Source organism: Leptosomus discolor, chromosome 1, assembly GCF_034619465.1.
Source record: "Leptosomus discolor isolate bLepDis1 chromosome 1, bLepDis1.hap2, whole genome shotgun sequence".
NCBI classification, from domain to species: Eukaryota; Metazoa; Chordata; class Aves; order Leptosomiformes; family Leptosomidae; genus Leptosomus; species Leptosomus discolor.
In genome coordinates this window covers 208,961,495-208,987,532 of record NC_141391.1, presented here as the reverse complement: position 1 = coordinate 208,987,532, position 26,038 = coordinate 208,961,495, and the positions used below count along the sequence as shown (strand labels likewise).

Sequence of the window (26,038 nt, the reverse complement as noted above, 5' to 3'; positions counted from 1 at the left end):
GGGCTGAGTTCTGAAGAGCACCAAGGAGGAGGGTGCTTTTTTTTTTTTTTCCTTCTCCTTTTTTTTTTTTTTTTTTCCCTCCCTCCTCTGAATGAATTGCCTTGCAGGAGGGACTGAAAATACAGCTTCTTCCTGAATCCACTGGCAGAGTTACTAAAGAGAGCTCAAGACACAACACTGCAGAGTAACGCCTTGGAATGTCCTCGCACTTTATAAACAATTGTCCTAGGGAGGGAATATTTTTACATGACATTTGCACAGCTTGACAAATGGCTAGCGGAGGCTGTCGCTTCTCTGATGAACGTTGAATTTCCCATAGAGATACCCCACAAACTGACCAAAGAGAGAGATCAAACTGCACTGGGCAAGTAGAAGTGGAACTTGGAGCCTTAAAAAAAACCCACCAAAACAACAAACAAACAGCAGCAGTTAAGTGAAGAGCTCAAGAATTTGATCTCGGGCAGGATGGCATCTGCCCAGGACCTGTTAATCCTGGCACTATATGGCTTGTTACTAGAGTTACCGACTGGATGTCATGCAACAGATACGAGGCAGCCAAGGTTACGTCTGTCACATAAAGGTAGGTCAGTGTGTCAGGTTTTTAAACACTTTATGCTAATGCAAGTTCATTGACTTCACTGAAAATATTGTATCGGGGTTAAATTATGGTCCTTTGACAGAGTAAAATATTCCTGTTCAGAAATCTTGTGAATTGTTTCCTTGTACTAAACTGCACCCATAATTAAGTTTACTGAATTCTGGAAGATTTAAGGCACTTACAGTGTTGATTTTAGGCTAGTGAAATATTCTTCTACCTGAAAGTGTGTTAGGTTTGCTTGTCATTCTGTCTTATCCTCCATGCTCTAAGAAGGACGTTTGATCTCTTATTAGAGGGAAAGAAATGGGGAAGATAACCTGAAATTATTGCTGAATAAATATACTCTTATGCATCAAGTAACCCTTAAACAATTAAATGTCAGTTTGACTTTTAGAATTCTGTCTATCTACAAATATAGCTAAGCCAAAAAGACTGAATTCCTGTGCAACCATATGATTCATTTTCTAAACTAGCAAGTGTCATCACACTATAATTAAAGTGACTAACTGCCAATGTAAGCCTGCTTGCAGTTTAACTGAGTTACCCAAAGAAAAAAATGTTATTTTTTCTGACATATGTATGTCGAGTACTTATAATCTTTTTCTTGTTTTAAATTATTTAAGTTTCAGTTTCCCTTAAGCCTGAACCATTCTTCCTTAGCTCCTTCAGATTATCTCCTTGTTCAGTTCTGGATTGCATGTGATTTAAACTCTTCCCTATTGATTTGTTTTTAACCCTATGTATATATAAAAATACCTGTGCACAGCCGTGACATTTCAGTTCTTTGCAGCAGTACATATATTTGTAGATTATGTACTTAGAAATATAGGACAGGCAGTCATTGCAGTAGGAGTAAAAAAATGTAAGTGTGCAAGATAAAATGATGATTGGCCAATCAGTAATGTTTTGATATTACCTCTTATGCAAAGATGAAAAGAGAATGCCTTTTTGCTGACATAGTTGGGAATGAGCAAATGCTAATTTACTCAAGAACCTCTCTGTGGTTATGGAAGTGATAACTAAGCTGCATCAGTGCGAAGTACATTAGAATACTTATTTTAAGTATGGCTAAGATTTAAGAATCAGCATCAGCTACAGCTCCATGTATAGACAGCATTAGTCTAAACAGGGTTTAATTGTGTTTTATATAGCAAGCTAAATTACCAATTATAAAGAAAGGAGAAGCTGAATAGGATAATTGGTCTGAATGTCTTGCTAGGAAGCTATAAGAAATGGGGTTTACATTTATAGAGCAGTGAAACATGTTTTAAAGAAAGAAAGATTTGTCATGGAAAGCTGTCTTGTAAGTAAATAATTAATTGCTCTCAATGAAATAAATTATATGACCCCTTTTAACACATAAACCACTTCTTTTTTAGCCTATGGTTTCAGAATACAGTAGGAATGAGTGACAAATGCTGATTATATAACCCTTTCAAAATCTCTTACTGTTGAAAATGTGTATTTGAGCATTGATTTATTTCTAGGTGTAATTACTAAGGCTATCATTATTTTTGATACTTGTTTGCTTGTGACGGAGTAAGGGAGATGAGAAAAGCACAGTAAATGAGACAAATAGACCTACTGTTATGCCAGTTCAGGACTCCGACTTAGCTGCCAGTTTTGGCAAGCTCCCCACTATGGTGCTGTGACTATTAACTGCTTCTGTGCTCACTTGTAGAAGTAATTGTTTTTCCGCTGGTTGGAATCAGTGTACATTTCACTGCATACTACTTCCATTTTCAGCAGGGAGCCAGTAATTTGGCCATAACACATCATAACTCTGATATTTTCAAGGAGATTTTAAAACATCAATTTCTCAGAGATCCAAACCTTTCTTGCCTGATGTCAGTTTGCTCAGATGTAATGACACAGAAAGATCTGTCCCGAGTAAATTCTCTACCATGAATACAGGCATCACCATCTTATATTTTGCCTTGTACAATACCCTTTTGCATTTTTCACACTTACGAAATGTGACTGATTTTAAAAGCTGTGTTGCAGTCAGTGAGTGCCTGCCCACATGTCCTGAGCCAAAGGTTAGAAATGGCATACCTGCCTGCGCCCTGGGAACAGCTATTGCAATCCTCCCAGCCAAAAGAATGTAGCGACCAAGCATGAAGACAATGAGTAAATGTCGTTGCTGTATTCACTAATCAAACAGGAACAGCAGGAGGGTCCCTCATCTTAATTGCATTTACTCCAGAGAGAGGCTACTGTGGGTACCAGTTAGGCACGGGTAGTTGTGCATCCTTTTTATAAAGCTGCTCCAGCCTGTCCTGTGAGTTGTTGTGTGGTACAGATGATGAAGCCCATATGTGTAAATTTTCAGTGCAGAGTAGCTGTAAACTCAGTTTAAAATTTCACTGCAAAGACCCTGAAACATGAAAGCAAGCATGACTGCTCACTGCCTCCCTTTCCAACTGTGGATGCCGGTGGTTAATTGGGATGCAGGCTATTGCAAGTTAGGCTTAGTGCTGTCTGGTAAGCTAAAAGCTCCTATGATGAATACGGTGAGGTTTATGGACATAAGATTTTTTTTTTGTTATGGAAGAAGTATTTAAAACTAATCTGTTTCAAAATCTTGTTGCTTTAAAGAGCTGAGAGAGGGCTTCCACAAATTAGAAACAGAGACTGATTTTTATAAATTCAGTTTCTCTTCTTTCTTTAAAAGTGATGCTCAGTGAAAGTGTAGTGAACTGAGAGTGGGTGAGAACATTTTGCTCTCACAGCAAACCAGACTTCACCTGCAGCGCACGCATGCCTCCAAACCCACTGCAACAAGATCAGGTCCTAACCCTTGCGCAGAGGGGTCACCTGATGGATAGGAATACCGCAATCCCCTTGCCAATTAAGGGATATGTTGTGCAACCCCAGTTTGACTCTATGGCCATTTACTCAGCTTCAGTGGGAGTTAATGAAAGTCCTGCATTCTTGAACTACTGTTAAACCTGTCAAGTTAATGCAAACTGTAATGGTGATTTTTGGTAAGGTAGAGGATGGTCTTTATTCACAGTAAACTCAAACACGAGAATTTTGCCACTCCTTTATATGGGATTAGAATTAATCCTATAACCACCTAACAGTCATTTTATGGTTCTTAACTTAATTTTTAGTAAGCTGAACTATATTTATATCCAGGACTTGAAGGTGTTTTTCTCAAACTGTCAGCTGTGTCTATCAGACAATTTACACTGAAATTAGTACCACTTGTGGTATTCATGTTATGGTTCTGCTAAAGGTCAGTGTTTGATTATGACCAACGAAGATCTTGCTTGGGGTCATAACGCACTCCAATAGATTCATGTTGATTTGTAGAAATAAAAATGTATTATCCCTTGCTCAGTGTTACAGAGAAATAAATTTCTACATTATTAAGTTATAGGTTGACAACTACATTTAAAAATCATTAGCTCATTTTACATACAGCACAGGCTCTGCCTAATGAGGTGTTAATGGAAGCCAAGCTTCAGCCCCTGTTCTTTATAGGCTGCTGGCTAAATTCTTTCCCAGTATCCCACAGTTCGAGTTCTTGCAATGGGAATTATATAATTAAGGTGAAATTGGCACACACTGCATGTTAAAAAGAAATCATTTACATTACAGATTGAAATGGATTTGGTTTCCACAGGACAGGGGAGATGTATTTATATAAGCCTAACAAAGCTACTCTAGAAGCATGTATGCCTGAAGAACCCATGAAGGATGTAGTTGTGTAATTCAAGCATTACACATGGTTTGCAGTGTATTTCTAACATTTTTTTCCCTCTAGTTTGTGAATATGGTGAAACCAAATGTAACACAGTACAAAAATTAAATGCTGAGCCCTTACAGCAGTCTGTACAATTTTGTTGCAGCAATGGGATCTGGTATAGTTGGTTACGCACAGAGATTTGCAGCTCTTGAGGGATCTGTTTTCTGTTTCACCTATTTACATTACTCTTGAGTGACTTGAGGGATTTTGGCATCACCTGATCTCAGGTTGCATAGCTATGCACTGGACACTGTTCTTGTCTGGAAAAGGCGTGGTTAAGTAGCAGTTGTGCTTGCCTAATCCATTGCAATATCTCCCTTTTACCTGCTGTGGGAACTGCTTTCTACTTTCTACAGTACAGTCAAGCTGCAGCAGGCAGAAGGAGCAGACTGAATTTAGAAGAAAATAGTCTGGATCAGAAAATTTATTCTCCAAGCATAAATATTCCAAACAACAGCAGTAGACAGCTAAGGAAGGGAGAGCTGAAATGTTACAGAAGAGAAGTGATACTCTCCATGTTCATATCCGTATTTTAATATGTTGAATGAGTAATATAAAACATTTACTGTATAAGAACTTATGTTTGTTAGGGCTGGCTAATCATCTTTGAGGGCTGCTGAGGTCTGTTAGAGCAGAAAAAAATGTTTCATTGTCATTTGCAGAGGCCAGATTTCAGCACACCTACTTTAACTTTCTTGATAACTGCAATTTAGAATTAATTTTAATTGACTCTAAGAATTTCATCATAATATCTTACTGTGGCTGTTCTCTAGCTAGATGGCAGCAAAATTTACTCAGGGACTAATAACTAAATTGAATAACAAAAATGTAGGGAATTCTTAGACAGGCATTTGTAAATTGTGAACTACGCATATATATTTGATGCAAGTATAGTATTTACAGGAATCACTTGGCCATGTAAATCATGGCTAATTAATGACTAGCCACATAAGCCATAACTGAATCATGACTGATTCAATTTCATGCACAAAAATGTTTTCCGTTTAACAGCTTTCACTTTAATAGAATTTTGGTTTTGAATGACTAGGAAAGACTAGTTTTCCTACCAAGGCAAATTCAAATTCAAGAATGATGTTAATTCATGCTAGATATGAATCACCTTGAATTTGTACCAGAATTAGGATTTAGCTTGTGTTCTATGCTTACATATAGCTCAGAGAAGTCAGTATGAAAAAAAGATAGATGATTATGTGTATGTATATACACACTTATATATACATATCTATAAAATATGTGCATATATATATATAACAGATAAAGTTTGTATTTCTCTTACAGTAAATTAAAGAGTAGGATAATTCTGAGGGTTTAGGAACTGTTATCCTGTATTATGACTCCAGGTCTAATCGTGTTTGGGTATAAGGGCTGATAACCAGAATTATGAGTGTTTAGAAAAACTGCATGACAAGCAGTCTCTTCTTCATGTCCAAATTCCCGAGGCCGCATGGAGCTCAATGTCAGTTTAGAAATGTCTTAGCGAAAGTTACACAGATATCTTTGGGCCACTTGTGGGCTAAAGAGGGGAGATTTTGCATCCCTTCTGGACAAACAATTGATTCTTTACCAACAATTAGGAGAACCTTTAGGTTTATTATTCATTCATATCACAGAAGGTGACTGGCAACAAGTTCATGAGTGTTTCCAAGTAATCCTAGAGGGACTTGCCTACCAAGACAGGAATTTTTTGGCAGAGAATCCATGCTAGCTCCTCTCATAACTGCATTTTGTTGACAAAGGCTTCTGTAAGTATTGCTGTAGCAGAACTCTGAAGCGATAAGCACCACCGCCAAGGATGCAAGAAGCAGACTGTTTGCTGCGGAACATCAATCACTTTCCTCCTTTTGCTTTGAAGAACTAAGTACCATCTGAAGGTGCAAGACCAGAATATCCTGCATGCTGCTGCTTCTATGCAGCTACCTCCCTGCTTTCAGAGTGATAACACCATCTGCTATTTTAAAGTCTTCATCGGATATTGTGCTCATCATTATTTCACTGAAAGCGAGTGTTGTATTTTACTTAAACGAAAAGAGGATTAATGCTGTTTATATGATTTACAGGATGATGTACAAGGGTGAGCATCTGTTTCAGGCCTTTTGAGAAACATTCAGTCAATAAATATTCTAAAAGCGTGCAATGGGAATGCTAAATATTATTAAAACTGCCGCCCTGGTTTTCTTCATGTAGCAGGCAAATACGATGAAGTTATAGCATGTAGCCAGCATTAATTAGAAAAATCTTCATGTCTTAAAGAAATTCATAGCCTACAGGGACAAAGTTAATAATCTTTGTTTTACAGAAAAAAGCCCTCTTAAGTTGAGTATACTATTTAAAATGTTTTGTGTTGGTTAGTTAATGTTTGGCATTTAAATATTCAGTTAAGGATTCATGATTAAACATGAAAGAAAATGTTAAAAGAGAAAAAGGATGAAAATATTGTGTTATAAAAAATATGTAGTGTAGTTTATTTTTAATTCCAAATTCCTGTAAAGAAAGGACATAAATAACTTTGAAGAAACAATATTTTAAATGTTTTTATAACAAACTCCATGTTTAAATTGATGAAAAATATGAATTATCATCACCGAGATTCAGTTTGAGGAACTGTACGAGTTTACTACACATTAAAACAAACAAAACCATCATGATTCTCTCAGAGCACAGTTTCAAAAAGAAATGTTACCAACCTATTTTTTCCCTGCTTTTTATCCCCTCACATTGACATATTCCTTTTTCCCTTGATCTTGGTTCTTCTGACCAACCTCAAGGCTACAAATTCTTATTTTGGAAGAGAGATTTCACTTTGTTAATGAATTCAATTAAAGGCCGACTTCACTGTGTTTCTCCTTTAAGCATCTTCTCTTAGATTTGACGAAGCTATAAATTGATATGCTTTCACTCATGCTGCATCGCTTTGGCAAACTGTTTTATAGCACTCTAAACACTTTTTTTTTTTTTTCTCCCTTTCAAAACAATGTAAAGCAAAAATATGACATTATATATTCAGATTTTTATTACCCTGTGATGATTTTCATGCCTATAAAAATCACCTAAGCAAAAGTGGTTTGAAATTTTGTTTTTAAGAAACAACATTACAAACACAAGGAAAGGTTTCTCTGGTTTTTTTTTTCCTCCGGGTTTCTCTGTGACATTTCTTGATACTAGACATTTTCAAATGATTTGTAAATTGCAGGACGTTATGATCAGGCATCTTGATACGCTATTTTGCTGCACTGCTTTGGGTGAATGTACCATCTTAGTGACAAATCTTTGTTTCTCTTCTAGTCTACACTCACTCTTATTTTACCTGTGATTTTCAGGACCACCAGAATATAATGGTATGTCAAAGGTTCCTTTCACAGTTTCTGTGCAAGTACGTACAGGAGGTCTTTCTTTAACCACAAAGATGTCAACAAAGTGATGCCTGCCAAACACTTGGCCCCAGCATGACACACAGATTGTGTGTGTAGCCAATAGCTGCAAAAATTGGATCACTCATATAGCTGAAAAGGAATTTTTGATGGAATAAAAGTTGACTCTCATATTTAAATTACTTTTTATTAGTCTCAGGTGAAAGCAGATAAACGGTAGTTGTTTATGTCATGTCTTGCTACCCTGTTTCAATATAGCACTTGGTGAGCTTTATTACCTCTACTGTCAACCAGAATCTGCTCAACTCTTATTAAAAGTCAACAAGACTCCAGTCACATATAATGGCCCAACATTTGTCCTTGAATGCAGTGCAATGTTTCAGACTGAAACTTCATTTGTCTGGCGGAAGTGCCATCCATTTACCTTGTAAAAAGTACAAAATCGAAAAGGTTTACCAGGAAACAATACTCTCTGCTGTGTTGTCTCTTTGCTTTCCATGGAGGAACTTGGTGCCATAATACTTTGTAACTCTCCTGCCTGGTACTGGTTGAGTCCTGATACTTAGACCTCCAGTATCAAGGAACGGAAAAAAACCTGAGGATTTCAAAGCTTCTGCAGGTTAAAAAGTCAACAGAAAGGACACCCTCTAACAGTCTAATGGCAATGACTAATTTGCCATAGACATGCAATATCTAGCTTCTGAAATTGTATTACCTTTCTTGGTTGAATTTGCTTGATATGAGCTTTCATATCAGAAACCTCGTTGTGAAGGATGTCTTTCCAGTCAAGGAAGGCTGTATGTCAGACATGAGATTTTTGTGCTTTGTGTGATCTATTACAATATAGTTCAAAGGATCCCTATGAATATTAAATGTCAAAGTACAGAAGAAATAAAATGCCAAAAATTTCATTCATGGACAAAAACCCCAAAAAAACAAACTCAGCTAAACAAAATGTCTTAGTCAAAACCAGGAGAGAGAAAAAAATATCACTGACAGCTTCTCATATCCCTTTGGCCTCAGGAGAAGATACCCATTATTTATAAGAATTTGATGACAGGTGATATATAGTCCTCTTCAGAATGTGATTTGGCAGCAGTAGCAGCTAAGAAAGAAAAAAAAAAATAAAAAGTTTATGATCCTTGTGAAATCATGTTGCTAAAATTTCTGCTCCATCAGTACTGAAGAATTTCAGGTTTTAGGAAATTCGCTCGTTCAGTGCAGCATGTGAGGTTTATTCTCTGTTCCTATTTCTTTAAGTTCCCCCAAATATATTTACATACAAATTTAAAATGTTCTTTACTGGATCCCTCTAGTATGATGATGGGGTTATTTTGCAGACTATACACAAAATAATTCTCTAAGAAAAGGAACCAGTGTATTCAGGGAAACAAGACTTTACTCCTCTTAACATCCTCAACATCCTTAATGTATCTATTCTCTCCTTCTGTGTTTATTTTTATCTAAAGGATTCCTGACTTCATACTGTGAAGCAATTGAAGTTTCTGTGGGGAGTCAAACAATGGGCTTTTTACTGTTGCTAAGTTTGCTTTATAGGCTTTTTCTTACAACACATTTGTTTAATAGGCCTAGTAAAATGGTGAATGCAGCTGTAAATATATCTTTTATTTGTTGATGTGCAATAAACGTCACAGGGATTTTGGCCCTTTCTTATTCTGATCTTCCTGACACTGGTGAATGGAAATTGTACAAAATGAATGAAAAGTGCTTTAAACTGATTGCAGAAAACAACAGTCCCCAAATACCTAAGGGTCAGTACCTTGTTTCTCTTTTAACAGATGGTTTCTCCCAGCAGTGTTGCTAAAACTTAATAATAGTAAAATAATAGGTTGCTTGATGTGAGGGAATTATTCTAGATAGCACTATTCACTGGGGTCATCACTGAAGGTCATTTTTCAGCCAGAAAGCTAAAGGTTAGCAAGTGTTGCTCAATTCCATGAGCTCCTGCAACTCTTTATTTATGATTAAGCTAAGTGCTTTCCCGTGGGTGTGTGGTAAAAGCCAAGAGTAAAGGAAAATAAACCCATTCCTTTATGTATTAAATATTTCGTCTCAGTTGATTGAGAACAGTATGATGCAAAGCTTGAAAATATGTGTTGTCTGGGAGCCCAGAAAGACGTAAGCTGTCTCAGAGATCTTGTTCTTATTAATGTTGTTGCTGAAAAAATGTCTTGTCTTTATGTGCCTGTGTTTACATGCAGTAAGTCATTATTTTCTCTCTCTGCTTATCTTAGGCATGGCCATGTCCTTCTGCATATTTTCAGGTTTCACAAGCATCTGGGATAGCAGTCATTTCTAAACACACTGTTGAGGAGGTGTTAAAGTATTCAGCAGGTTGAGCATTTATTATAGCTCAGAACCAGGCTGTAAACAGTCCCAAGCTCTTTATTGATTCCATAGTATTGCTTGTTGGTGCCTGCAGATTCTGTGGGTCAACACTCAAACACTGCAATGGGTTATTTCATTTCTAAAATACTTGAACTCTTGTAAATAAAATGTTTCACCTTTAGAAGATAAAATATTTTCAGTAAAGAGTGGCTCTTCAACAATAGCTTTGAATTCAGAACACTGTCCTTAAATTCTACTGTTAAATATATGAAACCTTTAATAGAAAAATAGAACAGAAGCCTTATTTCACTGCTACTAAGGTCAATAGCAAACCTCCCACAAACTCCTATCACTACTTCTTCCACAACAAAAAATTTGACAGGATATTCCTTCTTCCTGACTTTACTTTCTGAAAGATGTGATCCATTTGGTTGTTGCACTTAGCCTGGAAGTGTGTTTCTGTCTCTTCTGCATATAGGAGAATAATGATTAGCTTAAACCAGAGGCCTAGTTTACTCTCAGATAAAAGCAGACGAGGGATGAACGTCTGATGATAGGTCTTGGATGTTACACATCCAAGGATAAAACCCTTTAACTGAGATTGACTTATTGCAGAGCTTACAAGCTGCAGAACTATTGCCTTGATAAAGTGTAAGCAAAGATATTATTACTAAGCAGTGTCTTTGATCTAATGTTCTGGATGATGAGAACAAAGGTGTAGTCACTTGAGCAGTGACTTGAGCAATGTAAGTGGCTACGACAGCTGCTGGACACAGTAATGATTCTGTGTGTTCTGTATCTGCTGCACTTCACAATATGTTGACTTTTTTAAGCACAATATGCTGATTTAGGTTAAGCACTATACATTGACGTAGGTTAAGCAGCTTTCAGAACAGTTTAAACTAAACTGATGCACTATCATATTGAAATAGGAGAGCATCTCAGAGATGCCTGCCAGAGGTCAGCTACTCTCTGGCCAAGAAGCAGTAATAAACAGAGGTTATATACAAACTGTTTAAGTTATTTCTGCTGCACACAAAGTGGCTTTATACACCATATCCTAAAACTTTGGTTCTATAAATACTGGATCGTATGTGTACCTTTAATCAGACAAATGACTCCATTGGTTAAAAGTTAAGTTGGGGTTTATTTGCAAGATCAAAATCTAAGGCACAGATTCTTTGTGGCCTTCCCTGTAACGTGATTGATTAAAACCAATCATGACAAAAGTTGTTTTGTTTTGTCAATAATCCAGGCATTACAAAATAACATGAAACTCTAACAATTTTTATTTACGTGTATAATTCCATTTCCCATTTTATTCTTCGGTTAAAACACTTAAGAAAAGGCTTGAGACTTACAACTTGCAGTGCCCCTCTGTTATAAGGAAAATGATATTTTCAGAAAATGCTTCTTTAAGGATTTTATAAAGCACAGTAGTATGTGTGAGTACTTGTCATTTAAAATTGTGAAATAGATGTTACAAGTGCTATATGTGGTCTCTGGAATTTTCTTGACACAGAACAACCCCTTTGTTAGAAAATGCAACAAATTACTTCATAATATCAGGTTAATGGATTGGATATTTATTGTGGTTTCAGATTCACTGTTTTAAATATGTAATAGCACTAAAACCCTTGAGCTGTAAAATTAGATCTCTGGGTTGTTGAAAACTCCTTGTACTCTTAATTTAAAAGTAAAACAAATCAAAAAATTACAGCATGGAGATTTGAAAAAATTAATAACTGATGTTTATACATTCTTGTGAAACAGCTCCTGAAGTGTGCTGTGAATTTGATAGCAGCATAAAAATGCTTTACCTTGAAATTGCTGAAAGGTAATAGACATATTGACACATACTGATATCTGATACTATTGCCTTGGGAGTGTTGCAGGACCCATGGGGAATATCTGAGAGTTAGACTTGTCATGTCTTAGCATGTTTTGTATTTTATATGGTGTAAACTATAAATTAACACTAAGAAAGTAGATTTCTAATCTGTGACGAAAAGGTGCTTTAGAATTTTTCTGAATCAGTCATACGTTATATCCATGACTGTAGTCCTGCTACAACCTTGGTGGTGTGGTTTGGCTTCTGTGTTTAGCTGTTCACAACATGATGGTAAATTTCTACAGATGTGGATTTCTGTTCAGACTTGGTCTCAGTGGTTTCACTTTATAAGTGTTTGGTCCTTCAGTCTGTAAGGTCTGCTCTTGCCATTACAATTTTGATGACAGAGGTCAGCTGTTAGTGCATCCACCTGAGTCCCACGCTTATGGTTGTAACTGCGTTACGATAGCACAGGGTAATAGCATGTTTCTGTTGGCATCCTGGAGTTCTGAAGTTGCTTTCAGAGGGATCGTAATAATACTGATACTACTTAGTCACTACAGGATTGTTTACAACTTTTAAAAATGCATCTGAGAGCACTAAAGGGTGGAGGTAGGTCCTGAGAGCAGCTTGCATAATTGGATTAGAAAGCCTTCAGTTTGATCTTAACGTTATTGATTGGACAAGACTTGTTTTTAACCAATCAGTTCCTAACCTAAGCAGTTACTGATTTTTACCCTTGCAAAGACTTCACACCTGCTGCAAACACAGATGGTGAACCTCAATAAAGACCTCACAACTGCTGGTGACTATCTTAGATGGTGGACTCCAGGATCCTCAAGTATTTAAGTCTTGCTAAATCTCATAAATTTTTCCCAGCAGAATTATCTACCCTAAATTTGAGAATAAAACTTCCTTCTAACTACCAATTGTTTTCACAGAATCCCAGAATGGTAGGAGTTGGAAGGGACCGCTGGAGATCATCTGGTCCAACTCCCCTGCCAAAGAAAGTTAGCCTAGAGCAGGTCACACAGGAACGTATCCAGATGGGTTTTGAATATTTCCAGAGAGGGAGACTCCAGAACCCCTCTGCAATAAAAGACCACATAAGGTCTATATGACTGTGGAAGGTGAAAGGGTCCTTACTAGAAAAACATACAGACTGGGAATTTTAAAGACTAGATATCTAGCATAGCGAGATAGGGCTTTATCTAACCTAAATCAATTCCACTATGTCAGTATCAGCTAGTTTTCACCAAAAGACTTGGTAATACGAACAGTTAAAATCCCCCAAACTTATCAGCCTAGCGGCTGGCAGTTGTATAGACAAGCAAGATTAAATATAAAATCTATGGGTATCCGAGCATATTCTAATTTAGGAGTAATATCAAGAAAGCATTCTGTTTACTTTGTTTTATCTTAGATGGTGTCACTCATCTCTGAGTGATAAATTATTAATAAATTGGTTTATGTTGTTATAACAAGCAGTTTTGTTTATCACTAACCTCCAAATTACTTAAGTACAGCAGCATTTTATTTCAAGTGCTTTGAGATACTAAGTCAGATAAATTATCCTTTTCCCTTTTATTGATTGTACTGTAAATGCATTCCAAAGATTCTAGTGTGCTAATGAAACCAAATTTCTCCTTAAGATGCTGCCATTTATTCTTTTGTAATGTTTATCTAGATAGTGATACTTAACTTCAATTTTGCAGATAGTTTAGGAATGTTAAAACAAACCTTGTTGTCTCTCAATTGCCAGAAATAGTAGCAACACTTTTAAAAAGAAAATGACAGGGGTCTTTCAGTTGTAGTCTCCACAAGAATGCTTATTTTTGCTAGGAGATAAGTATTTAATTCAAAAATTCCATATGAACTATAATAGCAATGCTGAGACTTCCATATTAATAATCTGAGCTACAGTATTTTTCTTTGAAGTCCTAGGTTCTGAAATGTAAAAATTTTTAAGAACATTTTAAGAACATAATCATTAGTTTTTAAAAATGATAGTGTTCAACATTGCAAAGAAATCTTGGAAACAGAAACCCCAAATATTGGAAAAAATATACAGTAAATTGAAAGAGCTTTGCATTTATTTCTTGAAATATTACACACTTTTTTGGAAAGTCTGAACCCCCATTTTAATAACTGCAAGGAAATATTGAGTTGCTTATCTATTGCAAGGTAGACCAGGTGACGCACATATACTTCTGCAAACTATTTGGTTTTGAGTTTGACTACTCATTCTTCAGATTTCACTGCAGCTTTGCAAACCACGAACACAGAACTTGGGAACACACTCAGTTTGCAATGGTTTAGGAAGTCATGTGGCATCTGGCCACACATTCAGTGCCCATAGCATATATAAATTAAAGCAACTTCAGAGAATCATTGTAGTTTGAGGCCAAAATTACTTTGATTCTGAGGCATCCAGTTATCGCAAGTCAGTTGATGCATGTTGTCATCTCATCATAGCTTGGTCATGCATCAAATCCCCATCAGTTCATGTGTCATGGTCAGTTCTCTTGGCCTCAGTGGGTTTCTTTTTTTTGAAATGATTTCTGCTTCATGAAAAAAAAACAAACATATAAGACTTGCTGCTTTGCTTTGTGGTTTTTTTTAAAATTAATTTTCCTGGTTCTTCAGGGTCCAGAATATGTATGATTGGTATCGTGTGTTTATGTAACTTCCAGCTAGTAATACAAGGATTTAAATTAACTTTAAACTATTTTGGTCCTTTTAATTTTGTTTTTGTATATGTTTTCCTTTTGGTTTTGAATCTCTTCTGAAGTTTCATATCATTAGGTTAATTTATCTTTTTTTCTTCCTTTTTTATTATTATTCCTCCTCTAAGAGAGCCAAATTTAATTCTGATGTGGTTGCTATTATTTAATGTCTCAAGTATAGCCACTTTTTCAATTTTTGACTAAAATTTCCTTTGATATATTCCAAAACAAGCCATTCCAAGAAGGAATCATTTAACATACAAAGCAGAACTTCCTTAAATGTTTTCTCTATTATGCTGGATAATCAGTTTACAAAAGAGATGTCCACGACATTTTCTAATATTACTCTTTTGTGTGGCCTCATTGATCTTAGCCAAGACCATGTATTAACATTCTCTCCAGTAGTAGTACTATATCTTTATAGTACTCTCCATGTTCTCTAGAGACATCAGTTTAATAAATAAATAAATTTCTCGTATTTTAGAATATATTTACTTCATTTCAACAGTTGTATTTGTTATGTACAGCTTCTTGTTTGTAGACTATAGCGGTGTTTCTACCCATTCTTTTGTGACATATGTCTCTTGCTCAAATTTGAGTGGGGAGTGTGTCTAGATGAAGAAAAACGTAACTTTTTATCAACAGAGGAGTTTCTGTCCTATCTGATTTTCTTGAGTGGACCTTCCTTTTACTATGTTTGAATATAAATTTAAAGCATAAAGAAAGCAACCGTTGCATTTTCAACTCAAGATAGAGGATTTACTTTGGTTTGTTAAACAAATTTAGTGAAAAAAAATCACTTAATTTCAATGAGTTTCTATATTTTTATTGCGCTTCTAAAAACTATCAGTTCATTTAGTGCAATTTTTATTTAAAGTCTAGTTCGGGAACAGGTTTACAGAAATATGTTGTTTTGTTATTGGAAAATGTTGGATGTTGATAGTCGAATGACTGGAGTACAGCACTGAAGCAGTACCATACTTGGAGTCCTTGTAGCCTGATTGATAAAATCAGTATTAGAAGACACGTTCTTCACAGAAACCTTTTGTTTCCCTGTAGAGATTTTTAAGGAAGATAACAAAAGGTAATTAAGTCGCTCTTAGATAGAACTTGATAGGTTAGAAAAATATTTATGTAATTAAACAGTAGAAATAGTGGAAATAAATTATGTTTCTGATTATTAGTCGTTGCACAGTTTATGTTTTGATATATATGCAATGCTACAGGCTTGATCAAAAATGGCTAGAAAGCTGCCAAGTGGAAAAGGGTGTTGGTTGACAGTGGGCTGAACGTGAGCCAGCAGTGTGCCCAGGTGGCCAAGAAGGCCAACAGCATCCTGGCCTGGATCAGAAATAGTGTGGCCAGCAGGAGTAGGTAAGTGATTATCCCCATGCACTTGATGCTGGTGAGGCCGCCCCTCGAATGCTGTGTGCAGTTTTGGGCCCCTCACTACAAAAAAGACATTGAGGTGCTGGAGCGTGTCCAGAGAAGGGCAACGAAACTGGTGAGGGGTCTGGAGAACAGGTCTGGTGAGGAGCAGCTGAAGGAACCGGGGTTGTTCAGCCTGGAGAAGAGAAGGCTGAGGGGAGACCTGATTGCTCTCTACAACTACCTGAAAGGAGGCTGTAGTGAGGTGGGTGTTGGTCTCTCCTCCCAAGTAACAAGTGATAGGGCAAGGGGAAAAGGCTTCAAGCTGTGCCAGGGGAGGTTTAGATTGGACGTTAGGAAAAATTTTCTTCACTGAAAGTGTTGTCAAATGTTGCAACAGTCTGCCCGGGAAAGTGAAGGAGTCACCATCACTGGAGGTGTTTAAAAGACATGTAGATGTGGTGCTTGGGGACATGGTTTAGTGGTGGACTTGGCAGTGTTAGGTTAAGGGTTGGACAATGATCTTAGGAATGTTTTCCAACCTAAATGAGTCTACAATTCTACGATTTGTGATGTTTCATCATTATAGAATGGTTTGGGTTGGAAGGGGCCTTAAAGATCATTTAGGTCCAATCCCTTTGCCATGGACAACTTCCACTAGCCCAGGTTGCTCAAAGATCCGTCCAACCTGGCCTTAAACATTTCCAGGGTGGGAGCATCCACAAACTGTCCTGGCAACCTGTTCCAGTGCCTCACCACTCTCACAGTGAAGAACTTCTTCCCTACTTTGAAGACACAAAAAAAGACACAGGACTACCCTTTGTTTCAACTCTCTCTCTATGGCCTTAATCCCATGCTGCAGGCCCTAGACTACTTTCAGCACGTGAGAAAAGATTGTGTTTTTTCTCTTGATTGATAATTTGGATTCCAGTTTTAAGTTTAGGGGGTTTTTTCCTTTTTTTTTTTTTTTTCTCTTCTCCTTCTAAGAAGCACTGGAGAACGGCAACAACTGGAGACAGGCTTCATGCTCCTCTTGGCATGAAATTGCCAGGTACCTGTTTGTTATGTCCTTCTGATGTAATCAGGATTAAACTGATGACCAGATTTGGTATCAAAATAAATATTCCTCTTCCACAATTTTCTCCTCCTCTTTCATGGTGCTGGCACTTGTTCAGATCAGCTATAACTTTAACAAAGTCCTACTTTATGTGCTTGAACTACCTTCCTTTGGCACATTTATTTACAACTTTGTCTGTGGTGTTCAGATTGTTATAGGAAGTTGGAAACTCTGTTCTGTTCTGTAGCCCATACTGATGTCCGGAATATTAGCACGCCTGGGAGTTCTCCTAAACCATGCACTTGTTTTGGGGTTACTTTTAGTTGGGTGTAGCTGGACTTCACAACCCACATATCTCTTTCCAAATTTTCATGACATTAATTGTTAAGATTTGTCAATGGCAATGAGAACAGAGTTATCAAACTGTCAGCCAACTGCAGAAGATATAAATAACTCTAATTGGTGTGCATTTCAGACCAGCAGTAGTTATAATGCTACTAACCTAGTTAGATAAGGAGAAACACCTAAAAATTTTTTTTTTTTACTAACAAATTATCTGTTATTTAAAACATTTAATCTGACAATAGAATGCTTGTTGGTAGTGGTATTGCCTTACTTTTGGCTCCCAAACCTGGCTACTTTTTTTTTCTTAAGAAATGAGCTTTATTTTTTATTTTCTCCTTTAAACTTCCACTGCAACTTGAAAAAAGTCTAAAGAATTCCAGTAGCAGTAAGTTGTGTGTTAACTCTGAAATGTAGATGAAAAGCTACTGAATTCTTAGTTAAAGTTATTAAACTTTTGATCTAAGACAAATATATGATTTTAATCTGCAATAAATTCCTGGGTAAATTTTATATGGATAAATTAATAGACTATATTTCTGAAGTAATGTTCAGGTTTTCCAGAATTTTACAGCAGATGAAAACTTTTTTCTGCCTTTGGATAATCTGGAAAGCGAGTGCCATAATTGAACGGTACAATAGATCATTCATGACTACTGAATAAGTGGCATGTTTTTATTTTCCCAAGATGAGCATTTCTAAATGGAATACCCTTTTGTGTCTGTTTGTGTGTTAAAAGCATACATTCGTTTGGATAAGGATTTAATAATGATGACTGATGATATAAGCGCAAGTGGGATTTGTTCAGAGTTGTAAAAATCAGTGCACAATGAATTCAGAAATACTTGATGAATAATGCATTGTATTCTGTGTAATTTCAAGATTAACTTGTCTTTCAGCTGATGACCAGATAGTTCTAGAAAAATATTTTACAGGAAATGGGAAAGAGAAAGGACAAAGCCCCCCTACTTACATATACATCAAATTTGTATTAATTTTTGTATACATTAAGGTCAGTTGAACAAGATTTGAGCTATATATTGCATGCTGAAGCTCCCGTTCAGCATATCCTCTGAACATGTGTTTGGGACTTCTGTGAACATATCCTCTGACTTTTTAGTGCTTCAGTTGGCTGAGGCTCTTCTCATCTTTTCCAAATTTTGAGAGAACTTGTGTTTTTGGAAGCTTAATTAGTTTTGTTTTCACTGCAACCTCACTGCAAAATCAGCCAGAACTAGCTCACATACCACAGCCCAACCTGGGTTTTTCATTTTGTTTGAAGTACTCCTAAACTTGGCCTTGGGTTTCTTTTATGAATGAGAACCAACTAAAAGCCCAAATTAACAGTGTCATGAAGATGTGTGATCCTTTCAAACATTACTTCTTTCTTTCTGTTCGTGGCTAACTGAATCTCCTCAAGGTATTAGAAGTGGGATGATTTGTACTGTTTAGGGAGTAAAGCTGTGTTTAGGCCCTGGTGGTTACTAATCATATTCAAGGGGAGTATTCCCTTCTGATTCATAAAACAGTATGACTAAGTAATTTCTCTGAGTTTTTGTGAATCCATACCCAGTTTGTGGTTGTTTATGATTCTACAGTCTTTTCCATATTCTTTCTTGCTATATCCCTATAGAATCTGTGGTTGCACCTATACTACAAAAGAAACAGTTTGTGAGCATTCTTTGAAACAATTTCAAGGGGCCAGGAGGAAAGGAAATGGAGAAAGTAATTTCCTGCCCTACCCTGCACCCTACCCTTCCCCTCCCCGCCCCCCCCCCCCCAAAAAAAAACCAACAACCAACACCCAAACTGAAAAACAGCAAACCCAACTGCATCTGAAAAACCACTGGAGTTTGAGTCAAGATGGTACAGATTAATGTGTCGAAATTGGGTAAGGTTGTGCCACTGTGACACATGTCCTCTGGCATGGTTTCTTACAATTACCTCAGCAAGCTTTGTGCCTTTATGTACTTCCATCGCCCGCATGCTGCAAACAGGATCATGATAGATGTATTATTCATATCTTGTTGTGAGAGTCCACAGTCTTCTCATTATTTATAGGCTCCAGGTCATCACAGCAGAAATTCAGAGAGCAGCAACTAAAGAGTTTCATCAAAACTGATGTCAGTCTAACCTTGACCTGTTAGTTGTATTTTTATGTGCTGTCCCATGTTGCGGTTACAGACATATATCCACTGAAGAAACGGGAAGTCTTTCTAATCATTCAGATCTTTATTCAGTGGGACAGTTGGGTTATCTTCCTCAGTATGGCACTCTTAATCTAACTAAAATGCTAATGGTCATTCTCTGAGATCACATCGGAGAGACCTGCGGAAAAGATCTCATGGCTGAAAGCTTGTTACTTTTTCCAACAGTTTTGACATTCGAAGCTATAGCCTCTTTATTTTCCTTACCTACATTCTAGGAAAATCATAAATACACTCTATAACTAAAATGTAGGAAGTGACTGACTTATTTTAAAACCAGTCATTGGTAAAGATTCATATAATGGAAACCTGTAAAACAATTACTTTGTTGAAATGAAAATGAAAAAAAAAAAAAGAACAGCAATGTTGTGGGATATTAAATATTTAGATAATTTATCTAAATATCTCTGCTATTTCCCTTGTGACTTGTTTTTACCCTTGGAGTCATAACTAGGATCAGAAATGGAAGTGTGACAATATTCTAGAGGAAGATACAGAATTACAAAAAAATCCCTCAGATATGATTTCCTTTGTATACTCACCCGATCTTAAATCAGGCCAATAACTTTGAATTTCTTACGTAGTTATTTGTGCACTTAGGAATACATTTTGAGGTATGTAATTTTTGGACAGACTGGCTATTTGGAACGGAAACCCATGTTGCCTTTTAGGATCTACACTTGGTCATCTCAGTCTGCCGTGCAGAAGCACATTGAAAAGAAATTTGATCTGAGGAACTATGTTGCACTATACTGCATTATGCTTTGATAGAATCTGGCACAACCTTAAATGTCAAGTTCTCACTTTTTTTTTCTTTTTTTTTTTTTTTTCCCTGCCACAATTCTGATAAGGAGATGTGGATTTCTCTTTACTTGAAATATTGTGATATTATAGTTCTACTTTTTATTATTATTTCAAATAACAGCAATAGCTGCAGAAAATTTTCAGTGTGGTCCCAGATAGATGCAATGTAGATGAAGCAGATTGTGTGTATGTTTATATATCCGTACATTTATTCTCCTTACCAGCTCAGCCTGTGGAAAATAACCATGAACAACGAGATGGATCTCGTGATTTTTTTTACACAAAATCTTGCAAAAACTATATCCTTGCTCAAATGAAAACATAAATTTTGCTATAAGTTAATATTACTTCTTTTTGAAAGATGTGACAATAATAAATACAGATATAAATTAGTCTTATCATAAAAAGTATTCTCACTTTTCAGATTATGTGAATGATCTTCAACAACAAAGTCCATACACTGCATAGGTTCTGATTTGAATTCTTTCTTATTTACTATTTGGTTCTTGTAGTGTTTTGGATTTCATAATTAATTAAATATAATGCTTGCTGTCTTTATTAAATATGGTATTTTGTAATGTGTTATTTCAGTACTTATAAAGCACGATAGCTTTTTTCCTGTTCTTCCCAGTAAGTAGCTTTATAAATTGCATATTGATTTTGTGATTATATTTAGAGATGTAAGACTCAAATATTTCTAATCCTCACATAGCTAAATACAGTATTCCAATGCCATACCTTGGTGTTTAAATAAGGCTTCCTCATCATTTCAACACCACTTTAAGTTCTAAAGCCAGGTTCCTTAATCCTATGGGATTGTCTGGAAAACAGATGAAGGTTAACATATCTTAGCTGAATAAGTTTTGTAGTCCGCCCTCGCAGGAAGAGCCATTAACCGCTTTGTACTTCTCCCATCAGTAACTCCAGACTTTCAAGAGACGCTGCAGACCACTCTGGGACTTAAGCAACAGATCTCATGTTTTCAATTTTCTCTTCAAGACTTCAATTTTGAGTAGCCTGCGGGACACTGAAATCTTGCCCGGAGTGTAACAATTGCTGTTCACTACATGTAATTGAGAAGCAGAGATCCCTGGTGTTTCAGCTTACTAGGGAGTAGATCCATGGAGTATAGCCAGTTTCCTGGACTATTTTTTAAGTCAAGGGTAGAGTTTTCTACTTCACTATGGATCAGTTAGACAGTTTATCATTCCTACAGATACAAAAACCCGCATCTGTCCACATCTTGTGGAGCAATATTTTTTTCAACCTATATATTGAAATAACATATGTCTTTCACCAGCAGGAGGTCCTGTTGTTCACCTGCAGTGATAAGTAGCTCCAGTTATAGAAAGAATATGATGTTCACAGTTAAAAAAGGCTGTCCAGTTTTCTTTTCTCGTACTCAGCGTATTCAGTTGACTAGCTGAATTCTCTTTTAACAACAGGAATTGTGATGCCTGCAATCTCCAACAGTCATCCAAAAGTGGGGTCTCCAGAGCAGAAATTCAATGTCACTGTTAAAAGAGATTGCTTAGGAGATTGCACAACCTGGTTTGCAGTAGTAATTTTTTCAATGAAAGTATGTCTCGTCTCAACCTGTACATTTTGAAGTGATTGATTGTAAAAAGTTGTTTGGGCGAACGTGCAATAATAAACCCTGAGGAAATTTTGTCCACACCTGGCTGTTTCTATAACTTTTCTATATAAGCAAAACCTGAAGAGTCAGACACAAATTGCGTGATCTGGCTTAACTATTTGTCTTAAATATTAGTACAAACACAGTTTCACAACTTCTGTGTGATAAATCAATATAAAATTTGTAGAAGTACAGTAGAAATCAGGGCTGCTGATGACAATGATGATCATTTTACTCTTTAATGAATGCTATTACGTAAACCGAGTCTAGTCTACATCTGGCATTTCAATCATCGTACTTCAAACACCTTTATCCCTGGAGTGACTACATTCTTACTCATGAAGCAAATATCTCAATAACACCACACTTCTCTCTAAAATAATAGTTTTCCAATTTGAGATACTGAGTAACCCAGGAATTAACATTTTCCTTGTTATGCTGCATGTGCATAAGTTTCTACTTACACTTTCTCTGCTTATGCCAGGTACTGGAGTTTCCCAGCACTCAATTTTAATATAATCACGCTAACTACCATTGATGCTCTGTGCAAATTAAATTGCATCTAAATTGCAAATCCATTGCAATTTATGTTACCATTCAATGTAAAGTGACATATCATCCACAACTTCAGGGGATCTATATTGATTTCACTGTTTTGCCTCAGTGCAGGTTCACTATACCTATTGCTTCCTCAGACTTGAGATCTGCTGGTCCAGCCCACATGTGTAGTGGTGGATGATAATTAAATGGAAAGCCATTTCCCAAGTATAAACAAAACCATTAGAGAATTTTGTTTTAAAAAGAAGAAATTCAAATAATAATCAACTCAATTAGAGTATAGGAGACAATTTTTCTGTACCAAAGTGAACATAGTTCTTACAAAATATTGCCATCATCCTGGCAAAGATAAGACTTTTACAAGACCATTTGGAAGAAAAACCCTCAGACATGCTCCCAGTCACATTAATTATTTTTCAGATTCAATTCCTAGAGAAACTTCTAGTCATTGTCTCTTTAACAACAAAACAGGTCTAAAAAGGAAGGGCTGTGATAAAGCAAGTCATCCTACATGTGCTGATATGGATTAATAATTTTTTTCTTGACCCCAGCAAAGCATGCATTTTTTTCTTGATCACAACCAGAAAGTTGGAAGGGAACGGGGTGGTAAGCATACAGTACTGCAACACTGGATTAGCTATATATGCTCGAATAAGGTTTTGCAAGAGCCAGTGGAGGCCTTTGCTTGGCCTGGGACCTGGTTTATGACCGGGAATGATCTCTCCTAAAGGCTGGCATCTGCTTGACATTTTCGAACCCTCTTGTTCTGAGGCAATCATCATACCTGGCTGCCAAGTGCAGTGTTGTGCTTATCATTTCCACTTGATCTTTGGCCTCTCTCATGAATCCAACAGTGAATGATTCATTTGCTAAGTTTGCTAATAACTTGAGTCAGTAAAGTAAAGATAAACTCTTCATTGTGTTAGGTATTGCACAAACAGGTATTTAAAAAAAAAAAAAAAAAAAAAAAGAGAAAAGGCAGGTCTGTAAACTCACCTGTCTCCCATTTTAGATGGAAGTGTCTAAACACCAATTATGAAATCCTATCACCTACCTGGAATATCGTTTTCACAGACACTGGAGTCAAATTAAAGGCATGAAATGTAAAAGCCTCATAACCTAGACTTTCCAGTTATCTTGATGAATATTGGTGTATAATTTTACATGTCTGGCTGTGTCTAGAGAGACTTTGAAAACTGACCTCACTAATTGATATATGTGGAAATATTATATGTCTATTCAGCTGCATACTGTTAGTTAGTCTTTGTTAGTGGATACAAGGACATCATTCTGTCTTTGGGGTGTCATTATATATATTGGTTAAACAATGATATATACATATGTATTTTATATATATATATTGGTTAAATGACATTTAAGCTAATTTTACTCAATAAATGTATATGTCTAAATATGAGTATTTATCTAGCAATGCCTATAATGTGACATTTCCTATGAGAATATCTCTGGTACAGGAAAGAGTCTTTTCGTATCTCTGACTATTGCAATAGTAAAACCTGTACTGTGCACACAGGATTGGGATAGATCATTATAATGCTCTCTTATAGCCTTTAAATTTCTGGGACGTTTCTTATTTGACATAATTCAGTCCAGCTCTGTTGAATGCATAGGCATGTACAGGCTTAGGGCAATTTCACTGTCAATAGACACCTAATTTATAAAGGCAGTTCTGATACCCTTTCATCATTAATGTTCAGTTTTCATCTAATGCACTTTTTTTTTCATTTACTTTGAGCAAACATATGAAACATATCATTTTAGCTGCTACTGCATGCCTGAATTTAAAAAGAAAGAAAAAATGTAGGAAGTTTTATCCTGTTTAACCACAGCATATTTTTTTCCATCCTCAGGGAAAAAAAAAAAATTCTGGTTGAAAAGGATACTCTGCTACGTATAGCATAATGTTTTCTCTGACTTTAATGGATTTCACTGTTTTAGAAAGCACTGGAAATGGAAAATTTTAGACACTAACAACTGAAATCACATCACATTGCTTTCATTAAAAGGAAAAAAAAAAAAAAAACTGAGAAAAAGAGAGCAGAGAGAAGTACAGATTCAGCAGTGTTCCTTTCTTTGAAAAGAGAGAGACTTCCAGGATGTATTTTCTTTGGAAACATATGTAAGTATGCTTAATTAAAATACTCAAACAAAGATATTTAATAACGAGCATTAGTTTTGAATTGAGAAAAGCAGCTGTCACTTTCATAGTCTGGATAAATCTAGGGACTCTGCATGCATTCAGTTCTCATGAAGTATTAATGTGATATTTGATATAACAAATGAAGAACTTTCTGGGATCCATCCGGCTATGATTAAAATTTTTAGCACAATTCCCAATTATGTTAGAAATTAAATAAATATATAGCTGCAAGTACAATGGTTAAGGTGTCACGTCTGGAATATCATAGAATTTTAACATGAGATTTCAGTCAATCCATTTGCACTACTAACAACTGTGTTAGCAGAGTCATCTCTACTGATTTAGTGCTTCATAAAAAATAAATACTGAAGTGAATTGATTTGTTATTATTCATGGAAAGGATTTTTTCATTGATGTACCTGAGAAGAGGAATTCTTCATAGAAATTTTTTACTTCATAAAAAATCAAAAATGGATTTTCCACAAAGAAACTGAATCAGCATGCTTCCTTTCAGGCCAATCCAATCTGAAAGCAAAATGTACTTTTCTTTAATTTATCCATTTTATTATGAGTTAAACACTAGATGACTATTCCTACTACTGACTTGCATTTTCAAATAAGTTTCTGTTCAAATGCTCAGATTCTTGTTTAGCTTGAACACATTACAATTAAATACAATATAACCACAAATTCATGCATGTGTGACTTTATTACTGAAACATCCATGTTAGGTGACTTTTTCAATGAAGGATGTGGGATTTTGGTGACCAAGTCCTTGTCTAATCCTCCTAACCAATAATTTCTAAAAGTACCCACATAATTCTCAAATTATACATAATGTAGTCCTTTGAAATACACTTTGAGAACAATAGGTGATATTCAAGTGATATTCATTAACCATTCAAATAAACTTGTTGATTTTTTAGTTATTTTAAGTACAAGTCTAACTTTTTGCTCCACATGTAGCAGTTTAACAACATGTTTAATTAATTATCTTCTTGTGAGAGAAATATAAAAAAATTATTTTAAGAAAAGTATGAATTAAAACAGATATCAAAATGATTATGCTTATATCTGGCGATATAATCTAGCAGAACTTCCACTTATCATGCTCCCTAAAATGTTTCATATATATTTCAAATTATACATCAGTTTTGTATCAAATAGTCATAAACATAAATTTAAAGCACAACCAATTACTTTTCCAAGACTGGTTGAATTACAATGGTCTGGCATATCTGTATGTCTTCAGTTATTT

At 36.0% G+C, this 26,038-nt stretch overlaps 1 protein-coding gene across 1 annotated transcript in view; it reads left to right on the top strand.

The window, feature by feature from the left end:
* Window positions 1-459: 459 nt before the first annotated feature.
* Window positions 460-26,038, top strand: part of SEMA3E (semaphorin 3E) — a 145,478-nt gene continuing 119,899 nt past the window's right edge. The window contains exon 1 of the mRNA XM_009961326.2: window positions 460-580. Coding sequence (XP_009959628.1) covers window positions 466-580 — 115 coding nt within the window. The 5' untranslated portion in view covers window positions 460-465. The remainder of the gene's footprint in view (window positions 581-26,038) is intronic.